The 20565-nt window shown below is 42.8% G+C and overlaps 1 protein-coding gene across 7 annotated transcripts in view; it reads right to left on the minus strand.

Moving 5' to 3' along the window:
- agap1 (ArfGAP with GTPase domain, ankyrin repeat and PH domain 1) overlaps nucleotides 1–20565 on the minus strand; it is a 202457-nt gene that overhangs the window by 112785 nt on the left and 69107 nt on the right. For 2 of the 7 annotated variants that reach the window (XM_034045619.3, XM_034045617.3), the window contains exon 1: nucleotides 16509–18085. The exons of 3 other annotated variants lie outside the window; for them this stretch is intronic. In XM_034045619.3, the coding sequence (XP_033901510.3) occupies nucleotides 16509–17997 (1489 nt within the window). In that variant the 5' untranslated portion in view covers nucleotides 17998–18085. Of the gene's footprint in view, nucleotides 1–16508; nucleotides 18087–20565 lie in introns of those variants that run through there. 2 more of the 7 variants (XM_059034001.1, XM_034045622.3) reach the window with 2 other exon arrangements.

A 20565-nucleotide genomic window follows, 5' to 3' on the forward strand; every position in this document is an offset into this window, starting at 1 on the left:
GGCGGCCCCCACCCCCTCCCCTGTTTATAACGCTCTTTGGTTATAAAGCTCATATTGTGTGTCCCCCGAGACCCGCGTTATAGCGAGGGAGCACTATATATATATATAAAATTTAAAAAATAAACAGTAAGTGCAATATAAATTAACTCACTGTCATGTTTTAGATAGGTACTGTAGGCAGACACTGCCTAAAAAAAATGTAACAGACAAATCAAAATTGAAATTGAAAAAAAGAGCTTAACATACAGTAGATGTGACCTAAATTGACAAAACAATTCCACACATTCAGACTGTTGCTGAATGTGCACGCATGGCTTTGTAAAAACACTGGCTATATAATTAAATAGGGCTAGTCCAGACGCCAGTCTTCTAGAAACCCACAACAAGAGCAGCAGTGAGACACAGCCAGTGCTGGAAACCCACAAGAGCAGCAGTGAGATACAGGCAGTGCTGGAAACCCACAAGAGCAGCAGTGAGATACAGGCAGTGCTGGAAACCCACAAGAGCAGCAGTGAGATACAGGCAGTGCTGGAAACCCACAAGAGCAGCAGTGAGACACAGGCAGTGCTGTAAACCCACAAGAGCAGCAGTGAGACACAGGCAGTGCTGTAAACCCACAAGAGCAGCAGTGAGATACAGGCAGTGCTGGAAACCCACAAGAGCAGCAGTGAGATACAGGCAGTGCTGGAAACCCACAAGAGCAGCAGTGAGATACAGGCAGTGCTGGAAACCCACAAGAGCAGCAGTGAGATACAGGCAGTGCTGGAAACCCACAAGAGCAGCAGTGAGACACAGGCAGTGCTGTAAACCCACAAGAGCAGCAGTGAGACACAGGCAGTGCTGTAAACCCACAAGAGCAGCAGTGAGATACAGGCAGTGCTGGAAACCCACAAGAGCAGCAGTGAGATACAGGCAGTGCTGGAAACCCACAAGAGCAGCAGTGAGATACAGGCAGTGCTGGAAACCCACAAGAGCAGCAGTGAGATACAGGCAGTGCTGGAAACCCACAAGAGCAGCAGTGAGATACAGGCAGTGCTGGAAACCCACAAGAGCAGCAGTGAGATACAGGCAGTGCTGGAAACCCACAAGAGCAGCAGTGAGATACAGGCAGTGCTGGAAACCCACAAGAGCAGCAGTGAGATACAGGCAGTGCTCCACAGCACTGTGTGCTGCTACACCCAGAGGCAACCCCCTCCTCTTAACAGGCTCTCCTGTGCTGCTGTAGCCTTGCTCTTGATGCGTTTACCCTTAAAACTGACTGTGGTTTATCATGGCAAGGAGTAATGAAGAAGAGTACAAGTACGCTGTAGGCAAGCATGGTAAATCACAAACAGGTGGTAAATACATGGGAAACTGCAAATGTGGTACATAATGTAAGTGGTCACTCACACCCACAACATATAAAGTGCAGAACTACAGTGCAGCACTTCAATTGAGCAAAAAGAGATGTTTGACCAGTCAGAGCAGCCAGATACTGATAGTGTATTGTAAGGCAAAATATGTCGATGTCACGTCACATCAAGAGCTTTTCATCCTCAATCCTAATATAACAGGACATGGCTTAAGACCAGAAATTGTCTGCTTTCCAAAGATGTCGATAAAATGCAGCTTGCTGTCTCTCAAAGTGGCCCTACAGCAACGTGCAGGCACCCTGTCGAAGTGAGCTGTGCTGTTCTTTTTCTGATTTCCACCGCTCACAGAGAGACGACAGCCACTGGTCTGAAGCACTACCTCTCAAATGGGAGGGATATTGAAACACATGCCTATTCAAGGATTCTTCAGGTGAGAAGTGTGAAATGAAGGAAAAGCAAGTCCCTCTTACAAAACAAATAACATTCAAAAAAAGTTGCTTTCTCCTGTTGCAGACCAGTGCTGCTTACTGTATGAGGATATTATAAACCCCTCTTACATACATCAGCATGCCATTAATTTAAACTGCTAAAAGTATAGGCTGCTACAATAACTGCAAGGTACTGCCTTTTGTGATGCAACAGTTTGAGTTTCTTGAATACAGATTAATAAGGGGTTTATAGCAGCTGGGGGCCAGCTCTATGAGTGATGCAGCAGGGTCGAAGTATGCAGCACCCATTCACAGCGACACAGCCCTGCTGCATGCAGAACACGATGCTTCACCAGGAGATAGCATGACAAATGGCATGGAGTGCAGGGGGGCAGGGGGGCAGGGGCTCTGGAAATTGCTTTGCAATGTACAACAATATTCAGTGTTTGTGCTCTCTTGGTTGCTGAGATGATTCTACAGCAAGATGTATATTGCGGACTGATAAATAAGGTCTGTTTTGGGTGCAGTGCAAAGTATTTCAGACTGAAACTGAATGACGTTCTGGTTGGGATGGACTGTCCCCAGACTGGTTTGTTATTTACTGTACTGGGAGTGATGCTCAAATACCTAACCCGCTTTGTCGATTAACAGAGGTCAGCTACAGTGCAGTGCAAGTACTGAACTGAAGACAATACGTACCCCCCCAAAAAATAACTAAATAAATAACCCTCAGCCATGCTTAGTAATAGCCCCACACACATGTTTGAATGTTAGCAGTGCGATGTGTACTGTATGTGTGGGACTGCAGTTACAGCAATGCCACGCTCTGTGGTTACACAGACGATTCCACGCTCCAGAAAGGGAGTCTTTCCTGGGTGCTGGACTCACTACAGATTAATACAAACAATAAGAGGCTGGGCCGGAGTGAGGCAGATCGATCTGCTCAAACTTGCAAGATTACAGCATCGAAATAATACACAAGCTCCCTGCACAATTACAGCAAAGGGCCGCGGACTCCAAAAATACACAGCCCTTTTGTTACTGCTATACTGTTATACACATATTACACCTCACCTAAAACAGTGTAACAAAGTATACATTAGTACCACCCCCCACTTTAACCTGACACTGACTAGAAGCTTATATATTTGTTTCCTTACAGCCAGGCAGACTGATGCCATCCTTGGACTGAAGTTTTCAGAGAGGTCACTATTTACAAGGCTGCCCTGTTAGCACCATGTGTACAAAACGTTACACTGGTCAGAAGACAAATCACAAGAACAGTAGTAGATAATACAGTAATCTGGTGCGTTACAGAGTCCAATGGCATGAATGTGCTGTACTGTGGCTGTTCTGTTCAGTGAATTTGTATGCATACAGAAGTGAGCCATGTAGGGGCCAGGAAGCAGTCGTCATCCTCACCCTTGGGTTAATTAGGGAGGAGGGAGGGGGGCAGGCTGAGGCAGCAGCAGCACCTGGTCCTGCACAGGGAATTCAGGAAAGCTCTGTTAGGCACCAGGGCCCACTCGTGTATCTTTGAAGCTGCAGTTTTAATAATGATTAAAGAAACCTTCAAAGTGTGAGCAATCCAAACGAGCCGATCGGCGCTAGGAAGCAGACAGGCCCATCAGTGCCTGCAGCAGAGCAGGTCAGGAAGACCTGCCTCATTGCAAACACAGAGGCAGGACCCACAGATACTGGGAGGGAGGGGGGAGAGGAGAAAGTTACACAAAGTACTTCAAGGAGTGCCAATGATGGAAAGCTGATCAGGCATTTTGTCAGTTAAATCAGTTTTGCCAAGAAGCAACCTCATTACATATGCCTGCACAGATGAAAATAATTACAATATGCAGCTAAGCACCAAGGGCAATTGGGGTTACATTACAATACAGCGTTCCAGCATCGTTAGAAGTCTCTCTGAAACAGCACCTCTGTATGCTATGAGAACATCAGTCCCTGTGCCAAGATAACAGCTTCTGAAACCGCCACTCTCTCTACTAAATTACCTTCATTTAGAGCTAGCTTACAGCCGGGCTGGTCCCCTATTGTACTGCATACAATGCCAATGCAAACAGAGGATTAGATATTCTTGAGAAGGCAGAGGCTGTAAATCGAGAGAAAGAGAGAGCGAGAGAGAGAGAGAGAGAGCGAGAGAGAGAGGAACCCAATGAAATGTAGCTCCCACTCCCAGTCATATCCTGATCACAATCCCATTCTCTCCTGGAGGACCTGACTAACACTGAGTAAAGGTGGTGCTCGATGCTGGCACAGACAGATTGACAGAGGGCACACAGTCCCAAGAGAGCTCCCTGTCAGGCTGATGTAAAGATCTTCACTGACACACTCTCCTGTGTTCAGAACAGCTGGGAGCCGTCACAAAGTCAGGCTGATTGAATGTTTAAAGCCTACTGTAGATATGATGCTATAAAAGGCCACTGTGAGACTTCAGCAGCATGGGCTCAAAGTGTGGGGGACACAGTTGGGACTATAGTCACCCCCCTTCAACTACTGTACCAGTCTAAAAAAAACAAAAGCAAGGAAATTAGGTGATGAAGTCCACTTTCCCCATTTTTGTATGAACCCTTGGGACCCAAAAATTCAAATCAGTGTGACGGAGTGCAAAGGTCAGGAAACCTGGAAATCAAGTTCCCTGAGCATGGTCCAGGTTCCCCACACATATTGAACCCCTTCACCTCTGACCATTCCTGACACAGACATCTGAAGTTGAAACAATAACATGTTATCCATTGCCAAAGGGTTCTGATCCACTGCAAGTTTTCTACAGATTAATGACGGTTTGCACAGTGCAGTAGTTTTAAGGGTTGAGCATTAGAACCAGACAACTCCAATGTTTAGCCAGAACAGTTCCGAGATTTGCCTGGTCAGTGTAATGAGCTTGGACTCAACTCAGAACAAGATAATGCATCTCAAATGGGGCGATAGAATACTACTGAACAAGTGCAATTGTTTTCCTTTAAATCCTCTAGGTGTTTGATATAGAAACCCCACTCCCATCCCAAATCCGCAGGAGCTGAAGGGCACAGCAGTGTTTCTTATCTTGCACAGATAAGCTCTTCTCCTGGTCCTGCCTGGAGAGCAGCAGGACTAGCGGATAAGCCTTGTGTTGCTGGAGGCTCCCACCTCCTGTCCTGCTGAAGAGGATTAGGAAAGCGGTAAACAAAACAGAGGCTGTGATAACACCTCTGAAAGCAGAGGGATGCCTTAGAAGCAAAAATAATTCCATAATCTGAGAGGGCAGGATTTTTTTTTCTTCAGAGGCAGTGGTAGTTAACAGTTCTTAGTCAAGCCACGTTATTATGTACTGTGTGCAACTTCATGATCTGACAGTGATATCATTAAAAAGACGCAAGCGAAGTGACTAGACTAGAGCAGTATTGGGATGAGCTTTAAATAAAGAGCTGGCCCTGCTTTGCTGTGTGTCCACTGACTGTCCTCCAAACAGAGACACCCCCCACAGGTCAAAGGGCTCGTGTGCACGAGTCACATTGCCCCTCAAAGCCTCCTGCCTTTCACTATCAGTCATGTTACCTTAAATCAATCCAAGCTGTCAAACAGCACACTTGCTTAAACAATAGCCCCTGACAAAGAGCAGCTCCATACACAGAGGAATTAGTGAGGGGGAGGGGTGACATGTAAATAAACCAATATGCTACATGCAGGGGCAGAGCCAGCACAACATTCCTGGGATTGTTGGGAAATTCAGCTTGAAGCCCATCACCATCAAGAGAGTGGAATTACTGTGGAAAGAGGCAGTTACATCACTGGGCATAGCAAGGCTTTTTACAGCATTGTACACACAGTTATTGCTGTTTACATAAGATATTGTAGTACCTGAAGCTTGTCTGCTACTCTACAGTAGGTCTGGATTATGGTGTTTAACACCTCAAGTTCTTCTTAAGGTATCCTCGATGCTTTTGCAGCAAAATGAAATATTGTTGTATTGAAACTTTTAATGATTCTCTCACAGGTACTTTGTATGTTTCAGGCCAAAACCATTCTATACATAGCAAATTACTGTAGCGCTGTACTGTAGCACTGTATCCACACAGACTGTGAAATGCATTAACCTTGTCCTGTCTGCTGTGCTGTCAGAAATCAGGGCCCTAGCTAACAGAAATCAGGGGCCTAGGTAACAAGGAAGACCAGCTGATCTGAGTGCAGGAGGCTGTTTTGTTAAACACAGAGGTGACAGGGGACAGAGGATTGGACAGAGAGATTCAACTTGATTGGATAAGCATTGATTTTTTCAGAATAGCCAGCGGTGGTCCAGTTGACTTGTTAATTAATGCATTCATCTAAACCACCGATCTGCTTTGCTTTGACCTTCATCTGCAAAAAAGCTGTTCCACTCCATTGGAAAGGCTGAAGGCAAAGGTTTTCCAGCAGCAACAGTAACTGGGATGTTAAACTACGCCTTTGTCTCACTCAAGCTTAAACAACAACAGCAGAGTTAATAGATCTTATTTCTCTTTTTTTTTGTAATCATTTCAACATAAAGATTGTGCCCAGCCCAACGTTGCTCATCAAATGTATCCAAGATAAAACAGGAGTCTGATCATGACAAGGAACTCTGCTACAAAGGAGAATGGAGTGGAGAGGAACAACACTAAACTTCTTTTGACAGCACAGTTTCCCAAAGAGGAATACCCTAGAGCAGGGGTGTCAAACTCCAGTCCGAGGGCCACAGGGTCTTCTGGTTTTCATTCCAACTTAAGCTCTCAATTAATAGAACTGATCTGATTATTTGTTGAATTTGACATATTTAATATTTCTCAAGGTCTTTTACAGTTGATGGTTTTAAAAATGCACTTCATTCAAGATACACCACCTATGAAACATTTTGAGGCCTGAAGAGAAGTGTTAAATGTGTCCAGTTAATCAAATAATTAGACCAATTAAGTAATTGAGAGCTTGGGTGGAACGAAAGCCAGAAGACACTGCGGCCCTCCAGGAACTGACTTTGACACCCCTGCCCTAGAGTAATCAGTGCTGGCAGCAATGACAGTGAACCACATACACCTCTGCAGACAAGGGACTGTGCTCGGAAACAGCTCGAGTCGTCATGAACCTGTAATCAAGGTTAGTCAGGCTCTCAGGGGACTTGGGTTTGAGGAGCTGAAGTAATAGAGCCAGCCGCTCGTGGCAGTTGGCTTGGATACTGACATAAGCACTGGTTCCAACACGCTAATACTCCTGCACACAGACAACTGGGATACTAAGATTTTGCTCTGACATTGCAAAGTTTCTCTTCCGAAAACATATGAAACTACAGTATTGAGGTACATTACAATAAAAGAACTCGCACTACTGTGCATCACTCTTCTGAGTTGTCTACAGTGATGTAAACATTGCAGAGCGGATCCAGCCCTGTGGACTAGCCCAGTGCCCCAGGCAGGGGAGCTCCCTCAGTCCAGGGTATATCATGCCAAGCTCTCCTGCACAGACATGAGCTTGCTGGGTACACTTAAGCTTGCTCTTCTCACACTTAGCACACAGCATACTTTAAGTAGCTCTCTCTCTCACGCTCACTGGCCCTGCCTACAGTAGTGTGAGGTCACAGCAGGCCCAGTGTCTGTGCTATCCACTCCCTTTGCAGTTTGATGGCCTAGTAGAGCTCTGGTGTTTTTAAACAGCAAGGATGAGAGTAAGGAATGTCTGAAAGGTCTTATCGAGGCACCCAGGTTCCCAACACCTCTATGGATAGAATGGAATGCAAGATGTATTACAGAAACAGGGGAGAAAACGAATTCCAATTAAAACAAAACCTAATTTACACAGAAGCAATAAAAAGTCTGAAATTACCAGTACTGTAATGGGACTCACAGCCAGGTGTCGTCTTTGAACCGTTACTGTAAAGACAGTAGGTATATCTGATAAAAGCGATTGGGTGCAGTCCTTGTGGTCTAGTGTGCAGAGTCACCAGAACTCACAACCAACACACAGACTGTTAAAGCTTCATTTATGGGTTACGGCCCATTGCCACTGTAGACTTGGAGGGGTGGGGAGAGTTCTATATAAAGTAAACACTGGTCACCAACTTCCGTCAGCCCCATTCCTGTGTAATTTATGTAAGAAGACTCTGTCTTGTCAAGCACTGCAATGGCTTCATTTCTGGGAAAAGAATAAATTCCTCCGAAAGCCAAACCCTTTTACACTGCCGCAAAGCAGCAAATTGTAAAGAGGATTAGCACTTGGTGTGTTGAGCCCTGCTGCACGCAGCACGATCATACAGTAAGACAGTAAAACAGCTCACCTGCCACCGTACAGCGCCAATTTGTTTACTTGCAGAACTACTTGGAATAAAGCAGCACTCTTTATATCTGTATAGAGAAATATCATCTTCTTCAGACAGAGACTCCAGGGAAAAAGAAAGCCTCACAGCCTCACAGCACTCCCTCGTTTACTATAAAGCTATTTATTATTAGATTTATCCTTTAGAAGTTTTATAGTGCTATTTGTTTTCATTTGGCTGATGCTTTGCTCATTATATTACAGGACCCTGCTGGGAGGCATCCAACTGTTCTGTTTAATTCAGGTTTTTTTTTTTTCAGACATGGAGGACCATCACTACTTGACAGTGTGTTTTTCAGTCACAGGAATATTAAAAAAGTCACTGTACTGTACAGTTCGTTCCACATGAAATGCTGCCCCGCTGAACTTGAAATACCGCCAAAATAAAAATGAACCAAATAAAACAGTTCCCTTTTCTCTTTATACTGTGACAATGAGTAGCCTTGTGTTTCTTTTACACACCAAAAACATTTTCATCTGCTCACAGAATACTTAAAACTTGTCTCTGCAAGTTTTCTCGCATAACCCAAATCAATAAAGTCAAAGACTAGACCTCTGGGAGAGAGAATTATGTGCAATGTATTCCTCCCCAGTGCTTCTTCCTTTACTGCTTACTGCTGATTTATGTGTACAGGTTTTACTACCAACTCAGTTACAAGTGAACTGATGAGTCCCTGAGTCCTTAACACTAACAGACACAGTGCATTAAACTCTCAGTATCAGAAACAAACTGCTGCCCGCTAAACTCAGAATCTTGACACTCTCACTGCTTTCAAACAGCTAAAAAGACACAAATAATGAAACCCTTAACCCACACACATTCAAAACATTAACAAGCAATAGAATTAGGTAGAGTGACCACGTTAACGAATGGTTCTTAAAGAAGCTCGCTACAGACTACAGTACCTGCATGACTAAATGAATGTGACCCCTGACCCTGGGTTAATGCACCTCAACACAGTCCTGTAGAGCATCACACTGTGCTTCATGGTTTACAGTGTGATCTGCCTTCCTCATTCAGTCTAGACCCTGTAAAGAAAGAGCACATTCCATCTCCGCAGATCTGTTTATGTACAGTACCTGGAAACTGTGACTCCCCCACACACACGACTCGGCGCAGAAAGAGCTAGTTAGTAATGTGATCCTCACATCACTGGCGCTTCACCCAGGTTTCTTTTAAAATAACACCTTCTACAGTTCCCTTTCAGTTTTAGCACGGAGCACTATAGCAGAGGTCCCCATGAAATCAAGCAATGGATTCCACGAGTATCTTTCAAAACAAAATATATTACCATTAAAGGGGGTACAGTTGATAAAAAAAAAAAAAAAAAAAAAAAAAAATGACATTGGACGCACACAAAATATCGCCTTCGATCTAATTTCAAAATGGGAATTAAAATATGTATTAACTTTAAAAAATGAAAAGGCTCAGTGTACAGTATTTGAGATCTGTATTATATTATGGACCTCTACTGTACAGTGCTATATGGCTCCCTTTTGATTTGGTTAGGTAATGTTGTTATTCTGCGCCTCGCTCATCTATCTTTTCCCCAGGCAACACAGTTATTTGACAGAACAGTATCTGACTCCTGGCTGGACAGCACACCACACATACTCACTCACTAACACACACCCACCCCTTTCCTTGGCATCTGGCTATCTCACGAGTGCCTGCTCTGACACTAATCTCCCTGTATTACACACACTGACCTTAATACCAGCGTCTCAATTATCTGACCCGTGAAGACCTACAGTACACACAGCTGGGAGAAGCCGTGCTTTCTGGGTTTTATTTCTTTAAAATATCCCTCATCCAGCTACGTGATACTGTTTGGACTCAAGATGATGAGGATCCAATTTACGAAATCGGAAGGGTTTGCTTTGATCTGTCCTGGTAATGCTTTGTGAAGCTTCAGTTCAGAATTACACTGTATGTTTGCCTTGCTCAACTCATCCAGCACGATTCATTTTCTTCATTGCAAATAAAACCTGGCCCTCACAATGCGTGCTGTAACAGGAAACGGCAGGTGCTGTGGGAGTCTGGGCTGGAGCTATGGCCAAAAGTTTTGCATCACCCTATAGAATTAACTAATTTTGCTTTATAAAATCAATTCAACCGGCTGAATAATGTTACGTTAACGTATTATTTACATACCGCTTTGTAATTTTCCATATACTTAACAATGTTCATAGAGTTTGTTTGTTTTGTTTAATTATGTCTCGATCCTAAAATTCTAGACGCTGCAAAACGTTTGGCCACATCTGTACTGCAGGTCACTGAAGAAGTTGGCTGGGGTTTGGGGAGAGAGGTAAACAAGGCCAGCGAGGAAATGGAACAGGCCGTTCATCACTTCCCTTCCTCCACAGTCTCTAAACCGCAGCAATACTGCTGTGGAGGTGAGCAGACAGAAATGTGGTGATCAACAACGCGGTGGCCTGAGGTCTGAACCGCAGGGGAACCTGCACTAAGTGAACATGCTGTACTGTCCAGCTACTATAGATGACACAGAATGCACTGGCCCATGTACAGTACCATCCATGACCATTAGACACTTAATAGTGCTAAAACTATGAAAAGAAACAGAATACACTAAATTACAAATCTTTCAACTGGAGATCTTTCTCGATGATTCCAAATGTACTGCCCCTTGTACACTAGGCAAAACATCACACGGTGTGATCAGAAAAACTGATCTGTTCATGCATTTACCGTTGGGTGTAGTAGTATTATTATTATTATTATTATTATTATTATTATTATTATTATTATTATTAATAATTATCCAGGGCGACTTGTAAACAAAAATACATTTCAAGAATCACAGTACAAGTATTAATACAATTAAAGAGTACAAGTATATGACAAAATACGATTAAATAATGGAGCAGATAACAGTGTCAGTGATAGTTACATAAGGACATAATTAAATACAAAATACTACAGATTAAATAATACTTGTGACAGATTACAGTACTCTAAAATTCAGGATTAAATGCAGTAAAATAGGGAGCAGATAAGAGCAAGTAAAGCGCATTTAAGGAAGAGTGATAAGTGTCCAGAGGGAAAAGGAGTATACAGTACACATGCAACATTAAAGTATCATGATTCATGCTACCTTCATGCTACAAATAGGGCCCTTTGCTGCAATCTCCATGCGGCACTCACTCTATATTAACACAGGTTTTAACGTTACGTTCATGTTGCAAGCACTGTACTGTATATAGTGGGCTGGTAGGAGATACTGTCTACTCTCTTTGTTTCCTCATAAAGTCAGAGCAGCTACTGCAATCTCAAACAATAACATTGCAGTGTTGTTTAAACACTGATCCACAGTGATAAACATGGCAGAACTCCATGTAACAATTCAGCAGCTTATTTCTAAATTAGGAAGGTTACAGTCTCTGATTTGAAGCTGCTCTATAAATGTCCTCTGGTTTCTTTCCCAAAGCCAATGGGTTTTATATTTTTAACATTTCAACAGGATCATCATCCTGGTTCGCCAACAAATGCGTTTGTTCAGCAACATTCCTCTGGTTCTCACAGACGCAGTAATGGAAAATGTTTCTTTGGGAGCTTCTGTTCCTTGCCAGCTTTTCCAGTGAACCTTTAATTGGAGAACAGAATCCGGCACCCAGTTTCCCTTATGCAGACAAACCTGGCTGCCTGGGTAGGACCTGTACATCCTGTTACAGCAGAACTGTGGCAAAATACCAAGCTGCACATTTCTTTAAAAGCAAATATGCAAACACACACATGCTTGTGTGATTAATAATCATACCTAAATGTTGTATAATCTCATTTATAAAACCCTGGCGTACAGATACAGTAGCACGCATTTCACAGAACATGTGCAGGGTCAAATGAGAAAAAGACTATGTTAATTACAGTATGGAGTGCCTGCCACCTGCCTCTTCCAAGTGAGAGAGATTGAGAGGTGATGGGCTAAAGATCTCCAAATTCCAAACTGAGCAATTAAAGACAGCCTTTCGACACCACCTAAATCAACACCCAACAACCCTCCCACTGCTGAACACAAACATGCCTTCTATTGCCCCATGGCTATTACTTTTTAGCATACAGCTTATTTTTGTTTCAGCAGTTTCTAAGGGTAACGACAAGACTCTACTACACGTACAGCGTACATACTGTTTTAGGCACTTACTGGAATAATACACAAGAAAATCACATGACTAAATTCTGTAGCAAATGTCCATGCAACATTCTATCAGTCCCCAAGATATAGCCTTAAGCACCTAAGCCAATCAGGTATCAGTTTCTTATACCATTATGGCATTCACTTTATGTGGAATAACTATATTATATTTATATATATATATATATATAATCTTACCTTCCATTAAATACAGAAGTTCAAACTGTGGTACAGTACTACGATCAGTGGTTCTGCACAATGGGAATTTACAAGGAAGACACACTGTAGCACTAACTTCACATTTCTTTTCTGTCATTTTAAGGGAAAAATAAATGCTGACTAAAATTCCCAAAATTAGCAGGCCTCCTCCTTTCATGTCTTGAAAGACAGCACTGCATGTGTGTAGGAAGCTTGTAAATGTTTAGTACGTCTATTACCGAATAGTCAGGCAGTGCTTGAGAAGCTGAACAACCCTCAACATTAAAGGGTAGGAGAATGCAGTACCATTCTTAGATAAGGTTCTTGAGAGAGTTGTTGCAATTCAATTACATATTCGAGAAGTTTCAGTCTGGTTTTCATGCTGCACATAGCACCGAGACGGCCCTTGTCAGAGTTGTGAATGATCTGCTGATAAGCTCTGACTTGGGCTTTCCATCAGAATTCGCCCTGGATAAGGGCGTCTACTAAGAAATAAATAATAAATTAATTCTTCTGGATCTAAGTGCTGCCTTTGATACTGTAGACCATTCCATCCTACTGAATCCGCTTGAAAACACAGTGGGACTGTCTGGCCTTGTCCTATCCTGGTTCAAATCTTATCTTTCTGATAGGTTTCAGTTCGTCCCTATTGGGAGGTAAAAAAATCGGCATTATCTGAAGTTGTCTGTGGTGTTATATATGCTACCGATAGATGACATTATCCGCAGACACAGAGTAAACTTCCATTGCTATGCTGATGATACCCAGCTATATTTGTCCCTAAAGCCAGGAATTATTTCCGTATCTGATGCCGAGAGGCTAATACATGCCTTTGTTTCATCTAGAATGCACTTTATTGTAATGCACTTTTTTCTGGTGTCCCAAAACGTGTGGTATCCCGCTTGCAACTTGTTCAGAATACCACCGCTAGAATTCTGACTAAAACCAGGAAAAGAGTACATATTACCCCTACATATTTTGGCCACTTTACACTTGCTCCCTGTGCAGTATAGAACTGATTTTAAGTTAACATACAAGGCCTTGAATGGATTGGCACCTAGTTATTTGCAGGAGTTACTGACCTCGTATCTTCCAAAACGCACTCTGGGATCACAGGATGCAGGGCTGCTGGTTATTTCTAGAGTCAACAAAGGAAGCTGGGACAGGTACAGTTTTCAAGTCAAGACTAAAAACACACTTATATAAAATGGTTTTCTTATCTTAGTGGGTTTTCAAGTAACTTTAAAATTGCTGCTTTTGTATTATTATGTGTATACTGTTATTTAAATGGTCTGACTGTGGCAGCTGTATGTGTGACATGCTATACAAATGTACAGTGCTTTGTGATACTTTTGTATAAAAAGCACTATATAAATGCAATAAATAAATAAATAAATAAATAAATAAATAAAAAAAATACATTTTAATAGTTGGTCTGTGTCGAGGCAGTCAGAACAAGACAAATCACTCTGGACTCACTGCTGGGTTTCCACATACGGTACACTGAACCATAATCATTTACTATCACAGGAAGGTGAATGCCAGCTCCACTGGCCTACCGCAATATGCAGAGTTCTTATTCAGTAATTCACTCGTACTGGAAAATATCAAATCTGTTCTGGGGTACAACTGGTAAAAGTGGCCGACCAGTTAAAGCAGGTGGCTGGAAATGCTGGTTCAATGCCATTGCGAAGCCACAAACAGACACTACATGACCTACAGCACTCAAAAAAAGACAAAACACTTCATAAAAATGGTGCGCTGGCCCTCTAATTAATCTGAACACAAGGAAGGGTGGTGATGAAAACCACATACACCATACAATAGAATACAATCTGTGGGTAAAATCAGCAGCCGAAGTCAATGGAAGCTACATTTGAATCAAGATAACTTACAATGAATGCGAGTCAAAACACTACAAATGAATCCACAATCTATAATTTTTAGGTTAATTAAATCTACCCCACGCACCCACGCACCCACCCACACACACACATACAGCTTGGTACAATGTCATTACCCCATGAGCTTCCTAGGACTGAAGTGACCCACTGTTTCAACTCCTTTGACCTTGGAATAATTCTCTGGTAATGGAAATGACTCTGTATGAGTTTTACCATGGTGTGATTTTATCTTTGTAATTATTGCTTGTTTAACTGCTGCAGCTGCGGTCCACCACAGAATGAGATCATGCGCTCCATGGCTGCTCCCCGAGTAAATACAGAGTGCAATTCAAGTCCTCCCCCAAGCTAAAGCACATGGATTCTAAGTGCTATCCTATCTGCACACATTGAGTGTCTATCAGTGTTCCCAGCACATGAATCCATGTCCTGAAAAGTCTGTGTGACGTGTGCGATCTGTTGCCTAAAACAATTTCTAAAACAGTTTTTTTTTGTTGTTTTGATTCATCACACTGGCATTGTTTCCACACATGCAAATCATTTTGTTCTGTGTAATTATAAAAGTAGGCCATGGACTTGAGAGGAAAGTACCAATGTAATGGAGTGCTGGCTTGTGGAATGAGTTAAAAGCAGAAGGGATTATTAGAAAGAAAGACTCCTGCAATGCTATGTAATAGTACAAAACACACACACGCAATCTAACATAAAAGCACCCCAATGAAAGTGATGCAATTTCAGGATTGTCATTTTCGGGTGAAAACTGTTTATTGGCAATAGTAGCAACAGCAACCACATCTATAGCTTCCACAGTACACTTCATACCTCCAGTGAAGGTCCCTGAAGGTGCTAACAGTGTGTGTATTTCTACTGCACCTTGGAAGCAATCTTCAAATCCATTTGCCCCAGTTTCAACTGAAACGGAGGAGAAGGAACATCAATTTGGTGAAAACAGGCAGCCCTCCCCCTTTATCCACTTAATATTTTCCACGCTTCAGATCATTGCAAAAAGGGAGAAATGGCACACTCAGGAACAGCCGCCACACTCAAAGCACTGCAAGGCTAGCTCTGTGACAGACAAAGCCGTGCATCTTCATTATCCGAGGACCGGCTAGGACCCTGCTCTGCTTATTAAAACCCCCCCTTCGCTTGCACACACACCAGATGGTGGTGGTACATATCAAGGAAAATAATTAATGAAAAAGATCATTAGTTCTAAAAACAAAGGTTTCCTAGCTTGTGAGGGTAACCCACACCTCTCCCACAAGGGAACGGGAAAACAAACACATCACTGAAGCCAGGGATGGATATGGCTGTTGTTTTCCTACAAAGACAGAAGGAGTCAGCAAAGCAGTATTACAAAGCTCTCAGGTATTAGCTTGAAACAGGACTGAGGGGAGGGGAGAAGACAACTGTGTGTTTAGTATAAAGCCAGGAGCTTCACGACTGTATACCAGTAGCAGGGTTTCAAACTTGGGTTTCAGAACTATTCATGCAGCTAAAAGGAGAGAAACAATGTATTTAACCATTAGACTCCTGGCTAACGATAATCTGAATATTATACTTCATTGAAGGTAGTTTTGAAACCCAGGACTGGGTCGGGCGAGTGTTGGTTTTTAGCCATGCAGTGGGCTAGAACATAACATGATGTGCAATACTGTATGTAAGAATGCATCACAACCTTTACAGCATAACATGGTGTTCAGTACTGTATGTAAGAATGCATCACAACCTTTACAAATGCATAGCGGTGTACAGAGTTTGTTTGTGGTGTTGGTGGTATTTTGTTTGTGTGCTCATGAAATTAGGGTCAAGGCTTTGCTATGAGCCAGTAACCTAACCTGTCTGGTGCCTGGTTAACCAGAGCCTGCTTAAGCCACTAAGCGCACACATTAAAAACCTTGAGGCATTTGACACTTTCAGCGCAGGTTCTGTTTCAGTGCCTGCACCACCAGCGTACCCCCTTTACTTTGTATGCATTGAACAAGAAATGGATGCAACTTAAATAAAGCCTAAGGTCTCAATGTAGCAACTGAATTCCAGAATCCAGTCGTCACCTCTGTGTCAAAAGTAAACTGCATTCTTTAAGATGCTGACACCCCCACCCCCGCCTCCTCTGTGCATTCAACCAAAACAAGAGAGAGAGAACAAAAAAAGATGCATTACCTTTAAGAGGAGACCCGTTCACACTCTCAGGGCTGGACTGTGCATATCCCAGAGTAGCCTTCTTCTGGGAGCTTAGAAACCCTTTAGACCTGGCAGCGCTACTGCTATCCCTTAGAGATTTCCCCCTGGGGCTCGTAAACGGCGTGGAAGTGCCCTCCTTTTTGGAGAAAATGCCGCTGAAGAACTTGAGCAGATTGCGCTCCTGCCCGCTAGACCTGACCCCGCCGCGGAGGAAGCCTTCCTTCTCTTCCAGGTTCCTCTCTGACAGCTTGTGCAGGTCGCTGTTATCCAGAGTCCTGTTCTTCCCATTCGCCCTCTCCCACCTGCCCAGGTCAGTCAGGGAATCTGTTTTATTCAGGACCTCCCCCACGTCTAAGGTGTTCCTCTTCTCGCTGCACCCTGCTTCACTGCAGGAGGGGTTCTGAAGGACCACGGCTTTGCTCTCCCCTTGCCCAATACAGCTGGAGCTACTGTGGTGCTTCTCCCGAGTGAGGGCTCTGATCCTGGGCAGCTCCCCACCACTCCAGTGCCTGAAGCTGAAGCTCCTGTGCAGTAAACCCGGGTGCCTCTTGTCAGGGGCTAGGGGAGGTGTCTGTGGAGTGTGTTTTTTACCTGACCCTCTCCGTGCTAAGGAGGGGGGTCCTGATATCACGGGTGAACGGGGGGCTTCAGCCCTGGAATTCTCACATTCCTGACTATTCCTGCCAGAGAAATTACCATTGGTGTCCTGAGAATTCCCCCCCATGTCCTGCCCTTCTTCAGGACATTCTCTTTGCACCTCTGACGGGAGCGCACCTTGGCCCCCTACACTTTCAAGTGAGTCTTTTGATTCTGTACCGTTTCCCCTGTCCCCCGAACCAGCACTTTCCTTGTCTTTAGCTACCTTTTCTCTGCCTGTGTCAGTACGCGCTTGTGGTCCATTTTCACTAGTGCAAAGCTCCCTTTTAAACACCTCGACATTAGTAGCTCCCAGACTTTCCCCTAAACGCGAAACGTTACTTTTATTTTCCAAACCCAAGTTCACAGTTTCGACCATGCTTACAGGGCGAGCCGGGCTCCCGTCTCTCTTCGGGCTTAGTTCCAGGCCAGCTGAACCTGCTGCGTTGCCAGCTTCTTTCAATTTAAACGTCAGGTCCTTGTGAAAATGGTGCGTTTTCCTGGAGATTTTTAACTTACCCAGTTCAAGGTGACCGGTACTAAACGTCCTGAAGTTTCTCAAATAGTTCTGTGTGGAGAAATCGTCTATGTCGTCCGCCTCTTCCTCCAGCTCCTCCAACAGGCAGCTTCGCTGGATCTCTGAGGCGCCCTCCCGCCTGTGAGTGTCCGCTTTTGGGGTCTCAAACCTTGGATGCGCCACGCTGCTCCCGCCGCCTCCACCATCCAGCACATTTTCTTTTTTAACCAGAGTTAAAGAAATCCGGTACACGGTTTTCCTTTGCGGGGTTCCCCTCTGCATCCTTTCAGGGCAATCAGCATCCAAAAGGTACATTCTTTAGTTGCAAAAACAGCAAAAGAAAAATTGTCCCTTAAATTATAGAACGATAATATTATTGTTACAGTCCGGACCTAAACGCACCTGGAATGCCCGGTGCAATTGTTCGTTTTACACAACAATTGTTTTTTTATATATATATATATATATATATATATATATATATATATATATATATATATATATATATATATATATATATATATATATATAAAAATTGTGAAACAAAAAAAAAAAACTCTACTCCAAGAAAAAAAAAAACCCTAGAAAGTGCAAATCGTATTCTGTTTTGAGTGAAGACGCAGTTAGTACTAACATAGGTGTATGACTTCCAGGTGAAAACGCAACGGACCTTACAAATTGCAATAAATAACCCCACTCCGGTCTTTGCAAAGCTGTAAGAACGGTACAGATATTAAATACGTTACACCACTGTGCAAAGCATTCGAGTTGTATAATAAAACAGGGCCAATCCGCACGTCCTTATGAATAATGTAAATGAAAAAAACAGCATTCTTGCTCCGTCCTTTGCAGTGTCCCGATGTGACTAGCCAATCTCGCTGCCAAACCGATGTATGTGCTGCCCGATTAGTATTATTGCAGAATTGTATTCCCCCTCCAAGTTGCTTGCGACCACTACTCCGTTTCCAGCGGTCCCCAGCGGCATGTGCCTATCTGCAGCTCGCAGTGACAGCATGCTTTTGTTTCCATCGTTATTATAATGATTTTAACATAAAAAAGGAGCACCAGTTAGCGGTCCGACACCCAATGAATACATTTCCAATCCTTCTTTCTCTCCCAGCTGTGAACACCACACAACACAGGGCAGATCGTCAGCAAGCAATAGGGGTCGCTAGAAAACGCGGTCTGGAATTTGCCGATACACCGCACTGAACTCCAGAAAAAACACAATCATAAAGGCTAGCTGTATTATCAGTATATTTAAATGATAGGCAAATGATGAAAACACATTATATTATGTGTTTTCCTATTGAATTACTTTCCTTTACTTTGTATGCATTCACCATTTCGAGACCCCCACATCGGGATAGAGCAGTAATTATTAAAATGATCTACGACTACTTCAGTACCTTGGTATTTCTCTGTGGGCACAAACTATGCACGGTACTTACAATTCTGTATTTATTACGTGTAGTACTGTAATTATTATGTATGTATGTGTATGTAGTATTCTTATTATTATCCAGAGAAAACCCTCAAGTTAAATCAGTCAGCTTTAAAGAGGCTTTTCGGTGTTCGGGGGAAAAAGCGATTCGCAAATCAGACAGAATACAGAGACACGTTAAAACAAAACATTGTTTGTTTTTTTCCCCCTCAGAATTAAACCAAAAAGCTAAATTTCAAAGAATACACCACGTGGTAACTGAACCACTTCAGGTACACAAGGAACTGAACTGGTTTCTTTTTGAGATTGATTGAACTATCACGAGGAAACTGACAACTTGAATGGCCAGATCCAATGCTATCCCCTGTGCGGGGGTGGAACTCGCATGCAAGCCCAAATTCAGTCGACTGTAACAGGGGAGAACATATCGGTCCTGAAGGATATTTCATGACTGACTGCCACAACACCACCATTTGCACAACTGAACGAGTAAATTGTGTATATAAAGGACTACATTGCAAGCATCTGTCATTATAACTAAACAATTAGACCATATTCTTCAAACAAATAGGTAAAATATACACGGGCAGGTAATGAGATTAAAATACACCATTTAATTAATATGATTATTAATTAGCGTTGCGCTAGTGAGGAACCTATAGCACTAACAAATGCCTCGTTCTTTATTAAAATCCATTGTTTAACCCTCTTTTGTATAACACGTGTAAATGCATGAATTAAAAAGAAAGGGCAAAATAAGAAATCGGAAAGGTACAGTGTTTCCAAAATGTCAGAACTCCATCCCTTAGTTTCCAGTCAGTCACACTGTTGTATTGGGTGGAGTTTCTACTACCAGCGTATATGAGACTAATGTTATGATGTGCTTTTGAGGAGATTTTTGGAATCGGGTCCAAACCGGTTATTTTGAGTCTAATTCCGGTTCCCTAACCATTAGAAAGACCACAACAATCACAGATCAAAAAATAAGTCAAACTAAACTCAACAGAGCCGCGATCAGTCAGTTGTCCAAAAAACGACTACAAAACGCAAATATGTAGTCTAGGTAAGTGCGTACTTTTTCTCTAAGTATAAACGTGTCAATTACATTTATCGCATGCATTTTGCACAGAAATTAAGTCTTTGATAATTTTAATGGTTTTATGTTTTTAATAAATCAGTTTTATTAAAAACATAATAGTACTCACTGGAACCGGATCCGTTTTCAAAGGAACCGGTTTGCACATCTCTATCTTCAAATCTGTAAAGAATGTTGTTGGAACTGTGGGGAATGGTTAATCAGTGCAGATAAGGGCAGTGCTCACGAATACAATTTCACACGCTTTCTTGTCAAGTTTCTCAGCTGAAGCTAAAGTCTATGGTGCTTAAACTGAACACCACAGTAAAACCCCGAAGACTGCAGAATTAAAGCGCGTTTGAAC

This window comes from Acipenser ruthenus, chromosome 11, assembly GCF_902713425.1.
Source record: "Acipenser ruthenus chromosome 11, fAciRut3.2 maternal haplotype, whole genome shotgun sequence".
NCBI classification, from domain to species: Eukaryota; Metazoa; Chordata; class Actinopteri; order Acipenseriformes; family Acipenseridae; genus Acipenser; species Acipenser ruthenus.